The following is a 16573-nucleotide window of genomic DNA, read 5'->3' as shown; positions in this document are numbered from 1 at the left end:
CAGGGAGAAAACCCCCTGGTGACATAATGGGACTCACTGCCAAAGCAGAGGACCCACCAGAAACCTGCCCCTGTCTTTGAACCTTTTCTAGTGCCGCTATATCTTTCTTGAGATAAGGAGACCAGAATCCTATATAATAAAACGCTAGCCACGCATGCGCACTTCTGCCTGCGTGCTTTCGTGATCCGTAGGTCCATGGCAAGCAGGAGAGCGGATGCGCGGTTAGGGCCCACACTGGAGCGCTGTGGCCGACCCAGGATCGTGGGAGGATGCGCCGCGCAAAGTGCTGCACACGTACTGGAGGGGGACGGACATACCGGTTCTGCACATACCGCCACAAACCTCCCTCCAGCATTGACAGCCGCAACACGCTAAACAGGCTGCTTCAGGCTTTCTCCTGCAGTTGAGTCCCTCTGCCGTGTCACTGATGACGTCATCAATGACGCGACAGAGAGACTCAACGGCAGAAGAAAGCCGAAGCAGCCTGTTTAGCGTGCTGCGGCTGCCAACGCTGGAGGGAGGTTTGATATTAAAGTCATCTTGCTGGGAGGGTCGCAGAGTCAGCGGGGGTTGGGCTGGGAGGGGAGAGAAGCGTCTGCCTCAGGTGCTTCAGGCAGCAGCAGCGTTTACAATTCGCTGCTGTTGCCGGCTTCAGGCCTTCCTCTCTAGCCGGTCCTGCCTACTTCCTGTTTTCATGAAGACAGGACCGGCCAGAGAGAAAGACTTGAAGCCAGCAACAGCAATGAATTGTGAATGCTGCTGCTGACCAATGAAGTAGTTAAATGAGGAAAGGGAGCAGAGGGGGAGAGAATGGCTTGGAGGGAAGGAGGAAGGTATGCCAGACCAAGGGAAAAGGAAGGAGGAGATGGAGAGAGGCCATATGGAACAGAGAGAGAGAGAGAGGGCGGACACTGGATGTAAAGAGAAGAGAGGGGCAAGACAGAGGGTGAACAGTAGATGGAAGGGGTGGGAGAGGGAGACACACCGAATGGAAGTGTGGAGGACAGGGGGAGCAGACGTTGGAAGGAAGTGGGGAGGAGAAAGAAAAAAGGCCACATGCAGGATTGAGGGAAGAGGATAGAGTTAGAAATAAAGATAGACAGACAGGGGGACAGGGAAAGACACAGACAGAAAGAATGACAGCGTCGAAGGAGAGAGAGACAAATTAAAAAAAACAAAACAAAACAGACAGACATCTACTCTAGCACCCATTAATGTAACGGGCTAAAACACTAGTTAAACATAATACTCCAGGTAAGGTTGCACCATTGAGCGATACAGAGGCATTATGCTCTTAGTCTTGTTAACCATCCCTGAATGAGATCTATTCGCATACAATGGAGGGAGTGAATGCAAATAAATCTCATGCATATTCATTGGGGAATCTTGAAAATCCAAATGGGTTGCAGCCCTTGAGTGCAGTAGTTTCCCACTCCTGACCTACAGCTATTATCATAAAATTAGTATTTCAGCCCGTTACATTAACGGGTGCTAGAATATATGTCTGTCTGTCTTTATTTCTGTCTCTCTCTCCTTCCCGCTGTCTTTCTTTCTGTCTGTCTGTCTCTGTCCCTGGCCCCCTTTGTTTGTCTGTCTTTCTGTGTATCTCCCTGTGTCTTTCTTCTTTTCTTTCTGTCTCCCTTCCTCCCGCTGTCTGTCTGTCTTTCTATCTATCTGCCTCTCTCCCTGCCTCCTATGCAGCAGCATTTCTCTCCCACCACTTCCCTGTGCAGCAGCCAAAGCAGCATTCCCTCCCCCTTCATTCCCCTCCCCCCACACCACTTCCCTGTGCAGCAGCAGTAGCGTTTCCTTTACCCCCTCTTTCCCTTCCTGCATCTGTCCGGCTCCCTTAGTCCCTTACCACCCCCCCTTCCCTTCCCGCGGTCCAGACTACAAACCTGGCGATTCCAGCAGCGTGTGCAGCAGTCTTCATACGCTGCTTCGGGTCCTTCTACTGCCCTGATTTACTCTGGCACGTCCCTGATGACATCATTAGAGACGTGGCAGAGCAAATCAGGGCAGTAGAAGGGTCCGAAGCAGCGTGTGAAGACTGCTGCACACACTGCTGGAATCGCCAGGTTCGTAGTCGGGACCGCGGGAAGGGAAGGGCGGCAAAGGACTCGGGTTCCCGGCGGCGGGGTCAGCGCAAGAGCCGGGGCGGAAAGTTGCTGGGCTCCTCGGACCTGTCGCGGAGGCCGGGCTGGCTCCGTTTCTCGGTTCGTCCTGGGGAGGAGTGTGGGCAGGAGGCGCTCTTTATGCCCCAGCCCTTCGGAGGGTGCGTGTGAGTAGCTGGGAGGCCTAGGCGGTGACAGGGACTGTGGCGGCTGTCTCCGAGTGACACCAACTCTCGCTTCTCCTTTTCTGTCACTCCCGGACCGCTGCCCCGCACCCTCTGATGACTATGGTACACTTTTATTTTCCCCCCCTGTGGCTACCTCTAAATGTTCCGCCGCCGAACGCGCCTGTCGCGTCTCTAGTGCACCTTCGGATACATAGTAAGCGCACATGCACACTCTTGCCGGCACATCCTGACAGATCAGATCTCAGGGAACACGCAGTGAGAGTGCGCATGCGCGCTTAGCGTTTTATTATTACAGATTAGCAGCATCTTCTATGCACTGGAAACACATATTGTATGGTCGATCCTACTTGGCCAATTTCATGTTTATGAAAATACATAAAATTGGCTTGATGCCAAATGAATAGTTGAAAATAGATATCAAGTATATTTAGGATCAATTCATCCTGGAAGAATACCTTGTTTGAAATCACTGTCAAACATGGCTTTGCGTCCAACATAGTATCTGTATGTGACCCTCTGTGCCATGCTATATTCGTCTTTCAAGTTTGAGCTGTCAATAGCTCTGATCAGTGGCTTACAAAGGTGAAGCTTGTTTATCTGTAGAAGTGGGAAAAAAAAGATCACTACTGAAAGGTCCATCAGAGATGCAGAGAATGCATTTTAAGATGACAAAAAATGCAATTTCCATTGGTCATACCTTAAAATAAATTTTGAACAGCTGATTCACCAGAAATAACATTCCCCATTTCTTGGAGTCATCAATACCAGCTCGACTATTTTGGAAAAAAAAAAAAAGACAGACAATACTATACCCAAAGATCCAATTCTGCAAAAATGTATAGCATAAAGGCATGAATTCTGCTTGGTGTTTTTACCTATTGCAAAAATCCCCCACAAAATACCCCTTTCTACTATTCATAGGTATTCTAACATGGATAACACCTCTCTATCACAACTGGAAAAGCTTCAGTAGATGTATTCATTTATTTTTTAATTTCCACATCCAGAAACAAGCTAGACAGTTTTCAAAAGACCATATATAAAAGCCATGCTGATTGCTGAATCAAAGGTCCATCAAGCCCAGCAACCCATCTACAACAGTCAAAAGTACCTGGCAGATTCCAAAAAGTAGATATTTTCCAACAGTTAATTTCCAAATGGCTCTCTTAAGTTTACCTGACTAGTAATTTAGGGCCTTTTCCTCCTTTCACTTTGACTACATCCTCCACAACAGATGTTAAAGCATTAACCTTTCTAATATTTGTTTTCAATCTGCTTGTTAATTTCATATAGTGTTTGCAAGGTGAAACAACTGTTTCCTACTTAACTGTTCCACCCTACTCAGAATTTTATACATTTTTATCAAATTCCTGCTTGGTCATCTTTTCTCCAAGTTGATGAGCCCTCACCAATTTAGCCTCTTTTCATAAGGAACACATTCTCTCTCACCTTTGTCATTTTGGCACAGTTTTCTGAACCTTTTCTAATTCTGCTATCTTATTTATCAGATGGGGCAACTAGAACTGCATACAATACTCAAGGTATAGTCACATCAGGAATTTAGACAGAAACATAAGGATATGATAATCTTTCTGTTCTCCATTCCTTTTTGAATAATTCCTAACATTCTATTTCCATTTTTAGCAGCTAAGGCACATTAGGTTAAAATTTCAATGTACTGTTCATAACTCCAGGATCTTTCTCTTGGGTGCTGACACCTACTTCTGAACACAGCATTTTGAATTATTTTTCCCTATGTGCATTACTTTGCACTTGTCCACATAGCATAGTTACTCAACTGTAGCAGGTGTTATCCGAGGACAGAAGGCAGATATTCTCACATGTGGACGATGCCACTAGTTGGACATGAATCTTATGATACCCCCTTATGTATGTGCGGTCTGGATATTTATTTAAAGAATAGAATCTTATGATGGTGTATAAGACGCCTCAGCCCCACCACTCCACCGCAAAAAGAATTTTTATCTTGCGGGAAGCATAGTGTGGTGCTTCATCATTGGCTGTCTATACGTGTTATATTGTTATTACTAGTGTTTAATTTACTTTAGCCTTTTATGTTTTCCTGCAGTGCTTCCGCTTTTAACTATATTAATAAATAATAGTTCAAAATATAAGTAGTACTTATCTCAGCCAAACCAAGGGAGCCAGACCCTTTAAATAAATTCTTTAAATAAATATCCAGACCGCACATACATAAGGGGGTATTATTGCTCATTCAAGAGGCTGGATTAATACAAACAAATATTAGTGGTCATCACAATAGTGACTAGTTGGACATGAGCACTTACACCAACTTTTAAAAAGTTAAATGCTTGCACCCAATTTAGGTACTGAAATGCACACTGAACTAGTATTCTGTAAAGGATGTTTCATGTAAAGTGCCCTTTGCAGAATACTAGCTTAAGTATTAATTATATCAGCACTTAACTTTGTATACCATTTACTGAATTCTCACCACAGAGATATGTTTCAGTTGCTATAAAAGTTTCTGAGGCCAAAAAGACAAACTGGAAGGTAAATATTCTGCTCTTCTGGTCACATTGGGAGTTTATTTAGAAGGAACACTGAGAGAAATCCTTAAGACTGCTCTTTTCTTAGACCACAACTCAGGGCTTTGTAGAAAAGGACTCAAAGTTTGGAAATCATAGTTAAAAAAGTGATCAGTCTTTAACTTACGTGTCACTGGCACACACTCGAAAGCAACTCATCAATAATTCTGCTGCTTTTTCTAACATGTCCCCTGTCTTCCCTTTCCCTTTCTTTGCTAGTTGTTGATCAGCCTATTAAAACATGGAGAAATTATTTACTATTAATGCAAGGCATGTCTTGTCAACAAGGATTCACTAACCATTTTGCTCAGAAATTGCAAGCTATATATATTTCTTATCCCAGGACAAGCAGGCAGCATATTCTCACTGATGGGTGACGTCACCGACGGAGCCCCGGTACGAACACTTGAAAAGTGAATCGCAACTTTAAGCTTAGAAATTTCGAGATTAGCCTGCACTGCGCATGCGCGATTGCCTTCCTGCCCGACGTAGGTGCGCGGTCCCTCAGCTTTCTAGTTTCCGCGGAGCTAGAAAGATGTGTTTTTCAACACCTGTTGAATTTTTTCCCCCGCTTGCCTTCCCGCTCTCACGGATTGTGACTTTTTTGTCACAGTTCTCTTGGTTTTTTATTTTCTTCTCTTTATCAAGTTAAAAAAAAAAAATCTATTTTTTTCTTTTTCCTTTGCCGTTGCGGGCTTTGTCCCAGTGGGGCCTTATGGACTCTTTTCGCCATAGAGTTCAATTTGTCAACGGCTTTCTTCCTGTCCATGTCCCGCCCACCGACGGGTTTCAAAAAGTGCGGTCGCTGTGCTTGGGTCATTTTTGTCACCGACCCTCACCGCTGGTGCTTGCAGTGTCTGGGACCCGAGCACCGTCCCGACTCCTGCACCCACTGCTCGTCCCTTCAGAAGCGCACTCTCAAAAATCGGTTACTTCAACAAAAACAACTGTTTGGTGCCGCAATGGAAGCGGAGCCCAGTTCATCTCCGACACTGTCTGCGTCGATCAAGACCGCACCGTCCAAGACGACACCGAGGGTGGATCCCCAACTTTGATTCCAGGGTCTCAATTCATCATGTCTCTGGGTAAGCCGGCTAAGAAGCCTTCCACTACCCCTTCAGTAACACAGGTCGAAGCTGCAGTGAGTCAAGTCCTGCCGACCTTGCATAAGTCCCGTAAAAACATGGCTCCAATATCGGTGAGTGCCTCCTCTTCGGCCTCATCATCCCCAGACCGTGTTGACCAGCCATCCGTACTGGCCAAAAAAAAGCAAACGGTACCAGCACTTTCCCTTAAGCAGAAAATTGACAATCTGCTTCGGGAGGAGTTGGGAGAGCATTTTACCCTCTTGGCGCCGGCTCACTTTTTAGCAAGCACGGTACTGACTCTCCAGGAGCCGGTTTGGTCTGAGTTGCTCCCGGCACCAACCACTCCCCTTACTGCTACTCCACCAGTGCAGACATCCTCGACTCAGGACTTGAGCATTTCACTTCGGCACCGATCCTCCTCGGCCACATCTCGAGAAGCTACTCCAGCATGGTCAGGTAAAATCTCTAGTAAATCTAAACATTTAGAGACTTTGACACTGAACCGTCAACACTGATCCCATCATTTCAGAGATTCAGATTAATTGGGGGATACTGAGCCTAAAATGCCATCTACTACCGATGTGGACTCTTCTGCTTCTGGGTTACCTAGACATTCACCTACCAGAGCTTCTTCTCCTTCAGAAAAACTTTCTTTTTCCAGATTTTTGTGACAAATGGCACATGATCTGGATGTTTCTTTGGAGGCTGATTCCAAATACAGCAAAGAGTACTTGGGACACACTTGATGATTATCTTCCTCCTAAGGAACTGTTAAAGCTTCCACTCCATGCCATTCTGAGGGAAACTTTCTATAAAAACTTTGAGACTCCTCTCTGTGTGCCAGTGGCTTCTAAATGTCTGGAATCTCTTTATAAGGCGGTACCCTTGCTCGGCTTTGATAAGCCTCAAATGTCTCATGAGAGTCTCGTGGTTGAATCCACTTTGAAGAATTCCTCTGGGGCAAGTGTATACACGTCTGTTCCTCCTGGTAGAGAGGTTAGGACAATGGACAAGTTTGGTAGACATCTGTACCAAAACTCAATGTTGGCAAACAGAGCATCCAATTATACCTTTTTCTTTTCCTGTTACATGAAATATCTTCTTAAACAAATTTCATCGCTTCAGCAATATCTGCCTTCACGTAAAGCCAAAAAATTTCAAATGTCTAGTCTCTACCTCTCTGCAACTTCGAAAGTACATGGTGAGACCTGTTTATGATATTTTCAAACTCTCATCTCGAGCAGCAGCTATATTGGTGGTGATGAGACATCTGGCATAGTTATGTGTTTCAGACCTTGACGTTAACCACCAAGACTGTATGGCTAATGCTCCATGCCTTGGTGATGAGCTCTTTGGAGCCTCCTCTGACACTTCCACCCAAAAGTTGTCCGCTCATGAGACCAGATGGGATGTGTTGGTTAAGCCCAAAAAGAAGCCTCCACCTGCTTGGCCTTTTAAGCCTGCTTCCTCTTACCAAAACAGATATACTGCCAAGCCTACTCCTCAGGCACCTATCCAGCCTCGTCGATAACAACAGCCATGTCAACAACCTAAACAACCGGCTGCTCCTCGGAAACCTGCACAGACTTTTTGACATGTTCCTTCAGAGCATAGCCAGCATTCCTCTGCTTCTTTCTCTGCCTCAACCCATAGAGGGACGTCTTCAGATTTACATCAATCGCTGGGAGCTCATTACATCATATCTGTGGGTCCTCAACATCATTCGTCAAGGGTATAGTCTTCATTTTCACACCCTTTCTCCGGACCATCCTCCAAAAGAATCTGCTTTAAATCTGACACAGTCCTCGCTTCTACTCCAGGAGATTCAATCTCTCCTACTCCTCAATGCCATCAAGAAAGTTCCTCCCTCTCAACACGACCAAGGCTTATTCCTGATATTTCTTGGTCCCCAAAAAGACAGGAGGTATGTGACCCATCCTGGATCTCTGAACTCTCAACAAATATCTTGTCAAAGTGAAGTTTCAAATGCTCTCTCTCGCCCTCCTTTATCCCCTATTGGCTCAGAATGAATGGCTATGCTCTCTGGACTTCAAGGAAGCCTACACGCATATACCAATTCATCTGGCTTCTAGAAGATACCTTCACTTTCAAATCAGTTGTTGTGACTACCAGTACAAAGTTCTTCCGTTTGGCCTGGCATCTTCTCCCAGAGTCTTCACGAAGTGCTTGATTGTAGTGGCAGCAGCCCTCCGATTCCAGGGTCTTCAGGTGTTTCCTTATCTGGACGACTGGTTGATCAAGGCTTCATTGTCCCAGGAGGTGACCCTGGCGATGACACACACCATTTCTTTCCTTCAAACCTTGGGCTTCGAAATTAATTTCCCAAGTCCAACCTCCAACCAACTCAGTGTCTTCAGTTTCATCAGGGCTATTCTGGATACCACTTTCATGAGGGCGTTTCTTACTCCAGATTACCTAGCTGCCTTGCTTCATATCTGTCAACAGATGTTTCAGCTACAAAAAATCTCTGTGAGACACATGATGGTTCTCCTAGGCCACATGGCCGCCACGGTTCATGTCACCCCACTAGCCAGATTGCATCTTCTCACTCCTCAGTGGTTATCACGCGACAGATCCACTCTCACAGCATATTTCTGTAACCTCATCTCTTCTGCAGTTGCTCCACTGGTGGATGACCTCTTCCAATCTATCCAGAGGTCTTTTTTTCCATCTTCCTCCGCATCACCAGGTACTCAAGACGGATGCTTCTACCTATGTTTGGGGAGCGCACATGAGCAGCCTTCAAACTCAGGGTTATTGGACTTTCAAAGAATGCAAATTTCACACCAATTTGCTGGAGCTCAGAGAGATGTACCGTATTTTCACGCATATAATGCGCGCGTTATACGTGTTTTTACAAACCGTGCATAACCTTGCGCGGTATATAAAAATTTTTTTTACATAGTTCCCATCCCGCCCGACGCCTGATTCATCATCCGGAAGGACCGCTCGCACTACCACCCCGATGGACCGCTCGCACTCCCACCCGAAGAACCGCTCACACCCCCACAGTCTCCCCCCCTCCCCCATGGAGAAGCTGTCTACCTTGTTTCCGGATTCCAGTGAGCCCAGCTGCTTCCTCTGCCGGCGGTCCTGCCCCTTCTCTGAGCCCTGCTGCGCTGCTTCCTCTTCTGGCGGTCCTGCCCTTTCTCTGATATCAGAGAAAGGGCGGGACCGCCGGAAGAGGAAGCAGTGTAGCGCAGGGCTCAGAGAAGGGGCAGGACCGCCGGCAGAGGAAGCAGCTGGGCTCACTGGAATCTGGAAACAAGGTAGACAGCTTCTCCATGGGGGAGGGGGGGAGGCTGTGGGGGTGCGAGCGGTTCTTCGGGTGGGAGTGCGAGCGGTCCATCGGGGTGGGAGTGCGAGCGGTGGGGGTGCGAGCGGTCCTTCCGGATGATGAATCGGGCATCGGGGGGGGGGGGCATCAGGCTTTCAGGGTGGGGACAGGACTTCAAGGGGGAGAGGAGAGTCGGGGTGGCCGAAAGTAGAGTCGGGGTGGCCAGAGGAGAGTCGGGGCAGTGAATGGAAAGTCGGGGCGGGTGAAAGGATAGTCGGGGCAGCCAGAGGAGAGTCGGGGCAGCATGCGCGGTATACCCGTGAGCGCGGTATATAAAAATTTCTTTACATAAATTTGTGTTTCCCGCGCGCTATACCCGTGTGCGCGTTTTACACGGGTGCGCGTTATCTACGTGAAAATACGGTATTGCATGCTAAAAGCTTTCCAACATCTCCTGACCAACCAAGTTCTCCTCTTTCGCATGGACAATCAAGTAGCGATGTAATACATCAACCAGCAAGGAGGCACGGGCTCTCTTTCCCTTTGTCAAGAGGCTCAAAAGATTTGGCTTTGGGCGACCACCTGCAATCTTTTTCTGCAAGCAGTCTACATACAGGGCGAACAGAATTACTTGGCAGACAACCTCAGCAGAATTCTCCAGCCTCACAAATGGACACTAAAGCTCAAGAACTCTTCAATCCATCTTTGCACAATGGGGCACTCCTCAGGTAGACTTATTTGCAGCTCCCCACAACCACAAACTGCCCCACTACTGCTCCAGGCTTTACTCTCCTCATCGCCGGCTGCAGATGCATTTCTTCTGGATTGGACGCAATTGCTCCTCTATGTGTTCCCTCCCACTCCTCTCATCCTGAAAACTCTTTTCAAACTCAAGCAGGAGTCAGCCACTATGATACTCCTTGTCCCTCGGTGTCCCAGACAACATTGGTTCTCCCTTCTACTTCAACTCAGCACCAGGGAACCCATACTTCTTCCAATATTTCCTACTCTGCTTACACAGAATCAAGGAGCTCTTCTTCATCCCAACCTACAATCATTACACTTGACAACTTGGCATCTCTTGGGCTGACATCACTGCATCTCTCTCAGCCTGTCCGCACTATTATTGACGCTTCCAGGAAACCGGCCACTCAACAGTGTTATCAACAAAAGAGGACTCGGTTTTCTTCCTAGTGTCTCTGTCATCATCATCATGATCCAGCTTCCTTGTCATTGGAATTGGTGCTGGATTATCTCCTTCATCTCTCTGATTCTGGTCTTAAATCTACATCTATCAAAGTCCATCTCAGCGCTATTACAGCTTTTCACATGCCAGTTGAGGGAAAGTCTCTCACTGCTCATCCATTGGTCTCCAGATTCATGAAAGGGCTTTTCAATGTTAAACCACCTGTCAGGCCACCACCTGTCGTCTGGGACCTTAATGTAGTTCTTTCCAGATTGATGAAACCACCATTTGAACCAATGGCAACAGCTCATCTCAAATTTCTCACCTGGAAAGTAGTTTTTCTCATCTCCCTCACTTGTGCGTTGGTCGCAGATCTACCTTTCACAGTTTTTCATCATGAAAAAGTGGTTCTATGCACGCATCCTAAGTTTCTACCCAAAGTAGTTATGGACTTTCATCTCAATCAGCCCATTATTCTTCCAGTTTTTTCCCCTAAGCCTCATTCTCATCCAGGAGAAACAGCACTGCACACTTTGGACTGTAAACGTGCTTTGGCCTACTGCATCGATTGGACAAAGCCTCACAGAACATCTCCCCAACTCTTCATCTCATTTGATCCTAACAAGTTGGGTCATCCTGTCACCGAACAGACAATATCCAACTGGTTGGCTGCCTGTATCTCATTCTGCTATACTCAGACCAGACTGCCTCTCGAGAGTCGTGTCACTGCTCACAAAGTCAGTGCTAAGGCAACTTCTGTAGCTTTCCTCAGATCTACTCCTATTGAGGAAATCTGCAAAGCTACCACCTGGGTCCTCAGTTCATACCTTCATTTCACATTACTGTCTGGAAATTTTTTCCAGACGGAATGGGCACTTCGGCCAGTCAGTTTTGTAAAATTTGTTTTCTTAAAGGCCAACTCTCCCTCCATCCCTTTCTAGTTAGCTTGGAGGTCACCCATCAGTAAGAATATGCTGTCTGCTTGTCCTGGGATAAAGCACAGTTACTTACCGTAACAGGTGTTATCCAGGGACAGCATGCAGATATTCTCACAACCCACCCACCTCCCCTGGTTGGCTTCTTAGCTGGCTTATCTTAACTGAGGAACCACGCGCCTACGTCAGGCGGGAAGGCACTCGCCCATGCGGGCTAATCGCAAACTTTCTAAGCTTAAAGTTGCGATTCACTTTTCAAGTGTCTGTACCGGGGCTCTGTCGGTGACATCACCCATCAATGAGAATATCTGCCTGCTGTCCCTATTTAACACCTGTTATGGTAAGTAACTGTGCTATATATCCTATCCTTCAACAACATGATTCTGTACATCAATGTTGCTTACCAGTAACAGGTGTAACATGCTCAGGTGGCAATTCCTGACTAGCTAAGCAAAAACACACACAAAAACCCCCCAACCTAAACAGACGACAACTAAAATGGGGAAGTGGGTGGATTCGTGCGATTGTTGCCTGCTGTCTTTAGAGATTCTATGTACATATCCCAACCTTTCTTGAATTTGGATACAGTTTTTGACTCCATAACCTCTATCAAGAGGCCTTTCCACAACTCAACATCCTTTCTATGAAGGATATTGTCAGGTTACTTCTGAGTCTATCCCCTTTCACCTTCATCCTATACTCTCTTATTATAGAACTTCCTTTCAATTCAGAGACTCACCTCCTGTCTATTTATGCCATGGAGGTATTCAAACGTCTATCATATCTCCCCTCTCCTGCCTTTTCTCTATATCCATATTGAGATATTTAAATATGTCCCCATATGTTTTATGACAAACAGTTCATCTAACATATAACTAGAACTCCTTAGCTAAGGGCTGTTGTCTTGTTTTCCTATTTCTACAGGCATCAACAATGAGTGGATGGTTCCTATTCTTCGAGGTCTGGGGGGGAGGGGTGTGTGACCTACTGCATATCCCTTCAATTAGATAGTTATATCTGGCTGAAACTAGAAACTATTTTTTCAGTGAGAACCAAATGAATGGAATACACTGCCACTGGTCCTGAGAATGACTTACACTGCTTTTGGTACTACTTCCCTGGAAATTTTCACCATAGGAATGCTTGGACTGGTAATTAGATTGTAGGACTACAGGAGTCAATTTGGGTGATGGTATGATGGCTGGTTAATGGTACTGCTATTAGTAGCACCTGACTAATGTCAATTTTCTGTTTATATGGTCATGTCTATTGGCCTTTGTATTTAGACTTTTATCTGCCTGGAGCTGTGGATGGGTAGCTAAAAATACTTTAAATTAATAAACACATTGGAGAGGTTCCCTTTTATCTCTCTAAGCAAAGAATTGTGGTTGGCATATTAGTCCACTTGGATTTGTGGCAATAAGAACTAACAATTTGTAGGCAATACCTTTTTATTGAACTAATTCAACACATAGTGACAAACTCTAACCTGATGGAGAGGAAAATTTTCAAAAATCTGTCAGATATATCAAGTTAGTCCAATAAAAATTGCACTAGCTACAACTTCTTAATTCCTTTTTCAAAAAACACAAGTGGGCTTCAGGAGGGGAGGAGTTGGACCTTACCTTCCAAACACATCCTGGGTGAATTACTTGTTTGAGGAAAACATGTTTACAAAACAGTTATAGAAATATATGTACAACAAACATTTTTAATGCAAGATCAATACCAAAATCACAGTTCAGCAAAATATATTCATTATAGTAAAATTCATGGTTACATGAAAATCCATTACATTTGACATAAAATATATACCATAGTTACGAAATGTGATCCTGGAGGTGCCCCAGCCGATCAGGTTTTCAGGATATCCACAATGAATATTCATGAGAAATCTGCATGCAGTGCAGATAATGCATGCAGCTCTCTCTCATGAATATTCATTGTGGATATCCTGAAAACCTGACTGGCCGGGGTTGCCTCCAAGACCAGGTTTGCCCATAGACTATGTCAGTAACAACTCACAAATTTATTTCTATATACAAAGAAAGACACAATGTGAATGAAATTGCAATATGCACTTGTTTTACCTCAAGCAAATTACTGCTTAAAACATAAGTCTCTAATTCACTTACATTATTTGCAAATATTCGTAGATCAAGTGCAACAGCATACATTATAGGTAGAGCCCTATGGAAGCAAGAACACTTAATTTTTACAGATTGTTGAAGCTAACAAAAAGCAGGCAACGCCAAAATCAAACAGTCTCATTTCCTTCACTTCCATTCCCTCTCCATAGCAGCCCCACCCCAATCCCTTCCTCATACTCCAATTTGCATAACTGGATTGCAAAAATAGTGGGAATGCCCTTCACACTTAACAGAGACTCAGGGCTAGATTCACTAACAATAGCAACTCAATTGCTGTTGGCCAATTCTCTGGCTGATTATCCAACAGCGACTGATTCACTATTAAGTTTGCATGAAAATGATTTGCCCGGAGGTACAAATCATTTGCATGCAAACCCACTGACTCAATCCCTCAATGAGAGATTGAGACATGCACAGAACCCTAACAGTAGTGACAGGGGAAGAAGTCTCCTGTCACTGCCGTCAGGGCTTCTGCTGGGTTGTTGTTTTTTTTCATGGCACAGATATTTTGCATGTATTACACATGCAAAATATTTGTCCCATTAAAAAAAAAATAAATCCCCCACCACTGGCCCTCCCCAGTGACCCCGACAAATGTACACCCCCCCATCATGCGGTGACCCACAAATGGTAGGAGGGATGCCCACTCCCTCCTTCCACCAGACACTCCTCCCCGACTCTCCCCTACCCTGTGCCGAACTTTTAAATACCCTTAGTGAGTGATCAACGAGATATTTTGGTCTGCTCAGAGATATGAAACTCCAAGAGAGAAGGGGAACCCTTGCTCTCAAGATGGGTTTACCGACCAGTCATTGCGAATTTCTAAATGTTAGATCACTCTCTGAGACAACATGTATATTTAAAGTTTTCTTCTTGATTAAAGTTTTCTTTTCTTTATAATGATTTATGTTGCTTTATAGGTAATGTATATTAATTTTGCATATAGACAGAGATATCACCGGTTGTAGAAAAAACTCCACTTATCTTTTGAATACTCTGGGGGTCCCAACGTGGCCCCGTTTCGGAATCTGCTTCAGGAGACCCGAACTAAAAACTCAATTGGTATGAAAGGTTTAACTGATCTCCGGTTTGATTTATCTCCGTAATGATGTAGTCGTGTCTTTGTAGTGTACAAGATTATTTCCAGTATTGAATCTTAGTTCCCTATCTTTTCTGAAGGGAACTTTTAAATACGGCAAGAGGGATGCCCACTCCCTCTTGCCATCGCACCACTTGCCGAACTTAGATATGGCAGGAGGGATGCCCACACCCTCCTGCCGTTGAGCCCCCCTCCCCCCCCTGTACTTTTAAGTCGGGAGTAGGAGGGGTGCTCAGTCAGACCCTCCGGTTCTTCCAGCTGCTGTCTGCACAATGCAGGCCTTGGGAGGGGCCTGAGGTGTCTGTAAGCCAATCAGAGACTTGCTTAGGGAGAAGCCTAAGGAAGTCCTTGATTGGCCATTGTGTGTAATACACGAAAAATATCAGTGCCAATAAAAAAGAAAAAGAAAAAAAAAAACCCCAGCAGACCTGTTGGTAACACAGTTACCGATAGGTCTACAGCAGTCAGGTTTTTAGGATCGTAAAACCCGATGGAAAATAGCTAAGCAATGTACCGTATTTTTCGCACCATTAGATACACTTTTCCCCCAAAAAAGTGGGTGGAAATAAGGGTGCATCTTATGGAGTGAGATGCAACCCCGCCCCCCCCCCCCCGTACCTGTTTTTAATCATGGCACAACCTTCACTCCCTTCTTTACCCTCCCTCCTCACGCTTCTCCCCATCACCTCCTCCATTTCACTGGAGACCAGGGCACGCGGATGCTACGTGTTCCATAAACACAGCATCTCCTGCCACCACTGGAGCCCCCATCGTGAGCCCCTGCATCGGCCCCGCAGCAGGATGAGGGACCTGCTCAATACTCGCACGCAGAACTGCTGGTGCTGCAGAAGGAGATGCGCACGAGGCTCGCCGTCATTGCTGCCCACAAGCAACATAAAAGCAATGTCATCGTCATCAAGCATAGCCTACACGAAATCAGACCCACCTGGCCACAAGCGCCAGAGGAGAAGGCCGAGACCTGGGCTTCTTCTGCCAAACCCAAGCTCCTCTATCAGGGTCTTGATAAGGATGGCTCGGGAAGGCAGCAGTACCTGGAGCACAGGAAGCTCTTCGGAGACTTGAGGTTGGAAATAACTTTGTTGGGCAGTGCTGAGAGACAGCTTGGGTTTATCCAGGTTTTAAATTACTATCCCAAGATCTATATATGATCTTAAAAAATCTGAACTAAATGCCCCCTCTATAGTAGGAATAGAATCTGAACTGGCTCAGCTGATTATGAACTGGAATCAACTGGTAACTTTAGGAAGCTTCAGTGCTGAAGGGGGGGCCCTGACTGCCTGCCCTGTATGCCCTGTCCCTGCCTACCACTAGACCACCAGAGGGGGGACAGGGTACAGAGCAAGCAGGGAGGGGGGACAGAGTACAGAGCTTGGCAAGGAGTGTGGGGTTGGGTGCAGAGACTGGCAGGGAGAATTTGGTTCAGAATGCTTTTTTGCTTATTTTCCTCCTCTAAATCTAGGGTACATCTTATGATCAGATACATCTTATGGAGTGAATCAATTGCTTGGCTATTTTGCATGGGCGGATCAGAAAATGGGCGATCGAGGGGGAAAACATGTGGTGGGCCATTTTGTGAATCGGGCCAGTTATAAGCGATCGTCAGGTTTAGTGACGATCGCCGACTTTAGTGAATCAGGGCCTAGTGGTTCCAGGGCATTAAATTTTGGCAGCTACTTCATTGTGACAGCAAATCCTTACTAAACTATTAAATAGCAGCCTAAGTGAACAAAAGCTGCCACAATCTCCACAAAAGTAGAGCATTAAACATACGAGGTAATAGGGATAATAATACTCAGCTATCAGTGACCAGAATTTTTTTTTTTTTTTAAACGCTGATTGTCCCCACCAAAATTATGCTTTGATATTCAATGCCAGGCCATATACAGGCATTAATACCTAGATATGGGTAGACAGCCAACGTTTA

The 16573-nt window shown here is 45.6% G+C and overlaps 1 protein-coding gene across 5 annotated transcripts in view; it reads right to left on the bottom strand.

The window, feature by feature from the left end:
- PCID2 (PCI domain containing 2) overlaps nucleotides 1–16573 on the bottom strand; it is a 124230-nt gene that overhangs the window by 41674 nt on the left and 65983 nt on the right. For all 5 annotated transcript variants that reach the window (XM_033949711.1, XM_033949716.1, XM_033949712.1 and 2 more), the window contains 4 exons: nucleotides 13515–13569; nucleotides 5000–5103; nucleotides 3000–3075; nucleotides 2758–2899 (listed from right to left, as the gene is read on the bottom strand). In XM_033949711.1, coding sequence (XP_033805602.1) covers nucleotides 2758–2899; nucleotides 3000–3075; nucleotides 5000–5103; nucleotides 13515–13569 — 377 coding nt within the window. The remainder of the gene's footprint in view (nucleotides 1–2757; nucleotides 2900–2999; nucleotides 3076–4999; nucleotides 5104–13514; nucleotides 13570–16573) is intronic.

The sequence above is a fragment of the Geotrypetes seraphini genome, chromosome 6 (genome assembly GCF_902459505.1).
Source record: "Geotrypetes seraphini chromosome 6, aGeoSer1.1, whole genome shotgun sequence".
In the NCBI taxonomy this organism is placed as follows: domain Eukaryota; kingdom Metazoa; phylum Chordata; class Amphibia; order Gymnophiona; family Dermophiidae; genus Geotrypetes; species Geotrypetes seraphini.
This window is presented reverse-complemented; position numbering and strand designations above follow the sequence as displayed.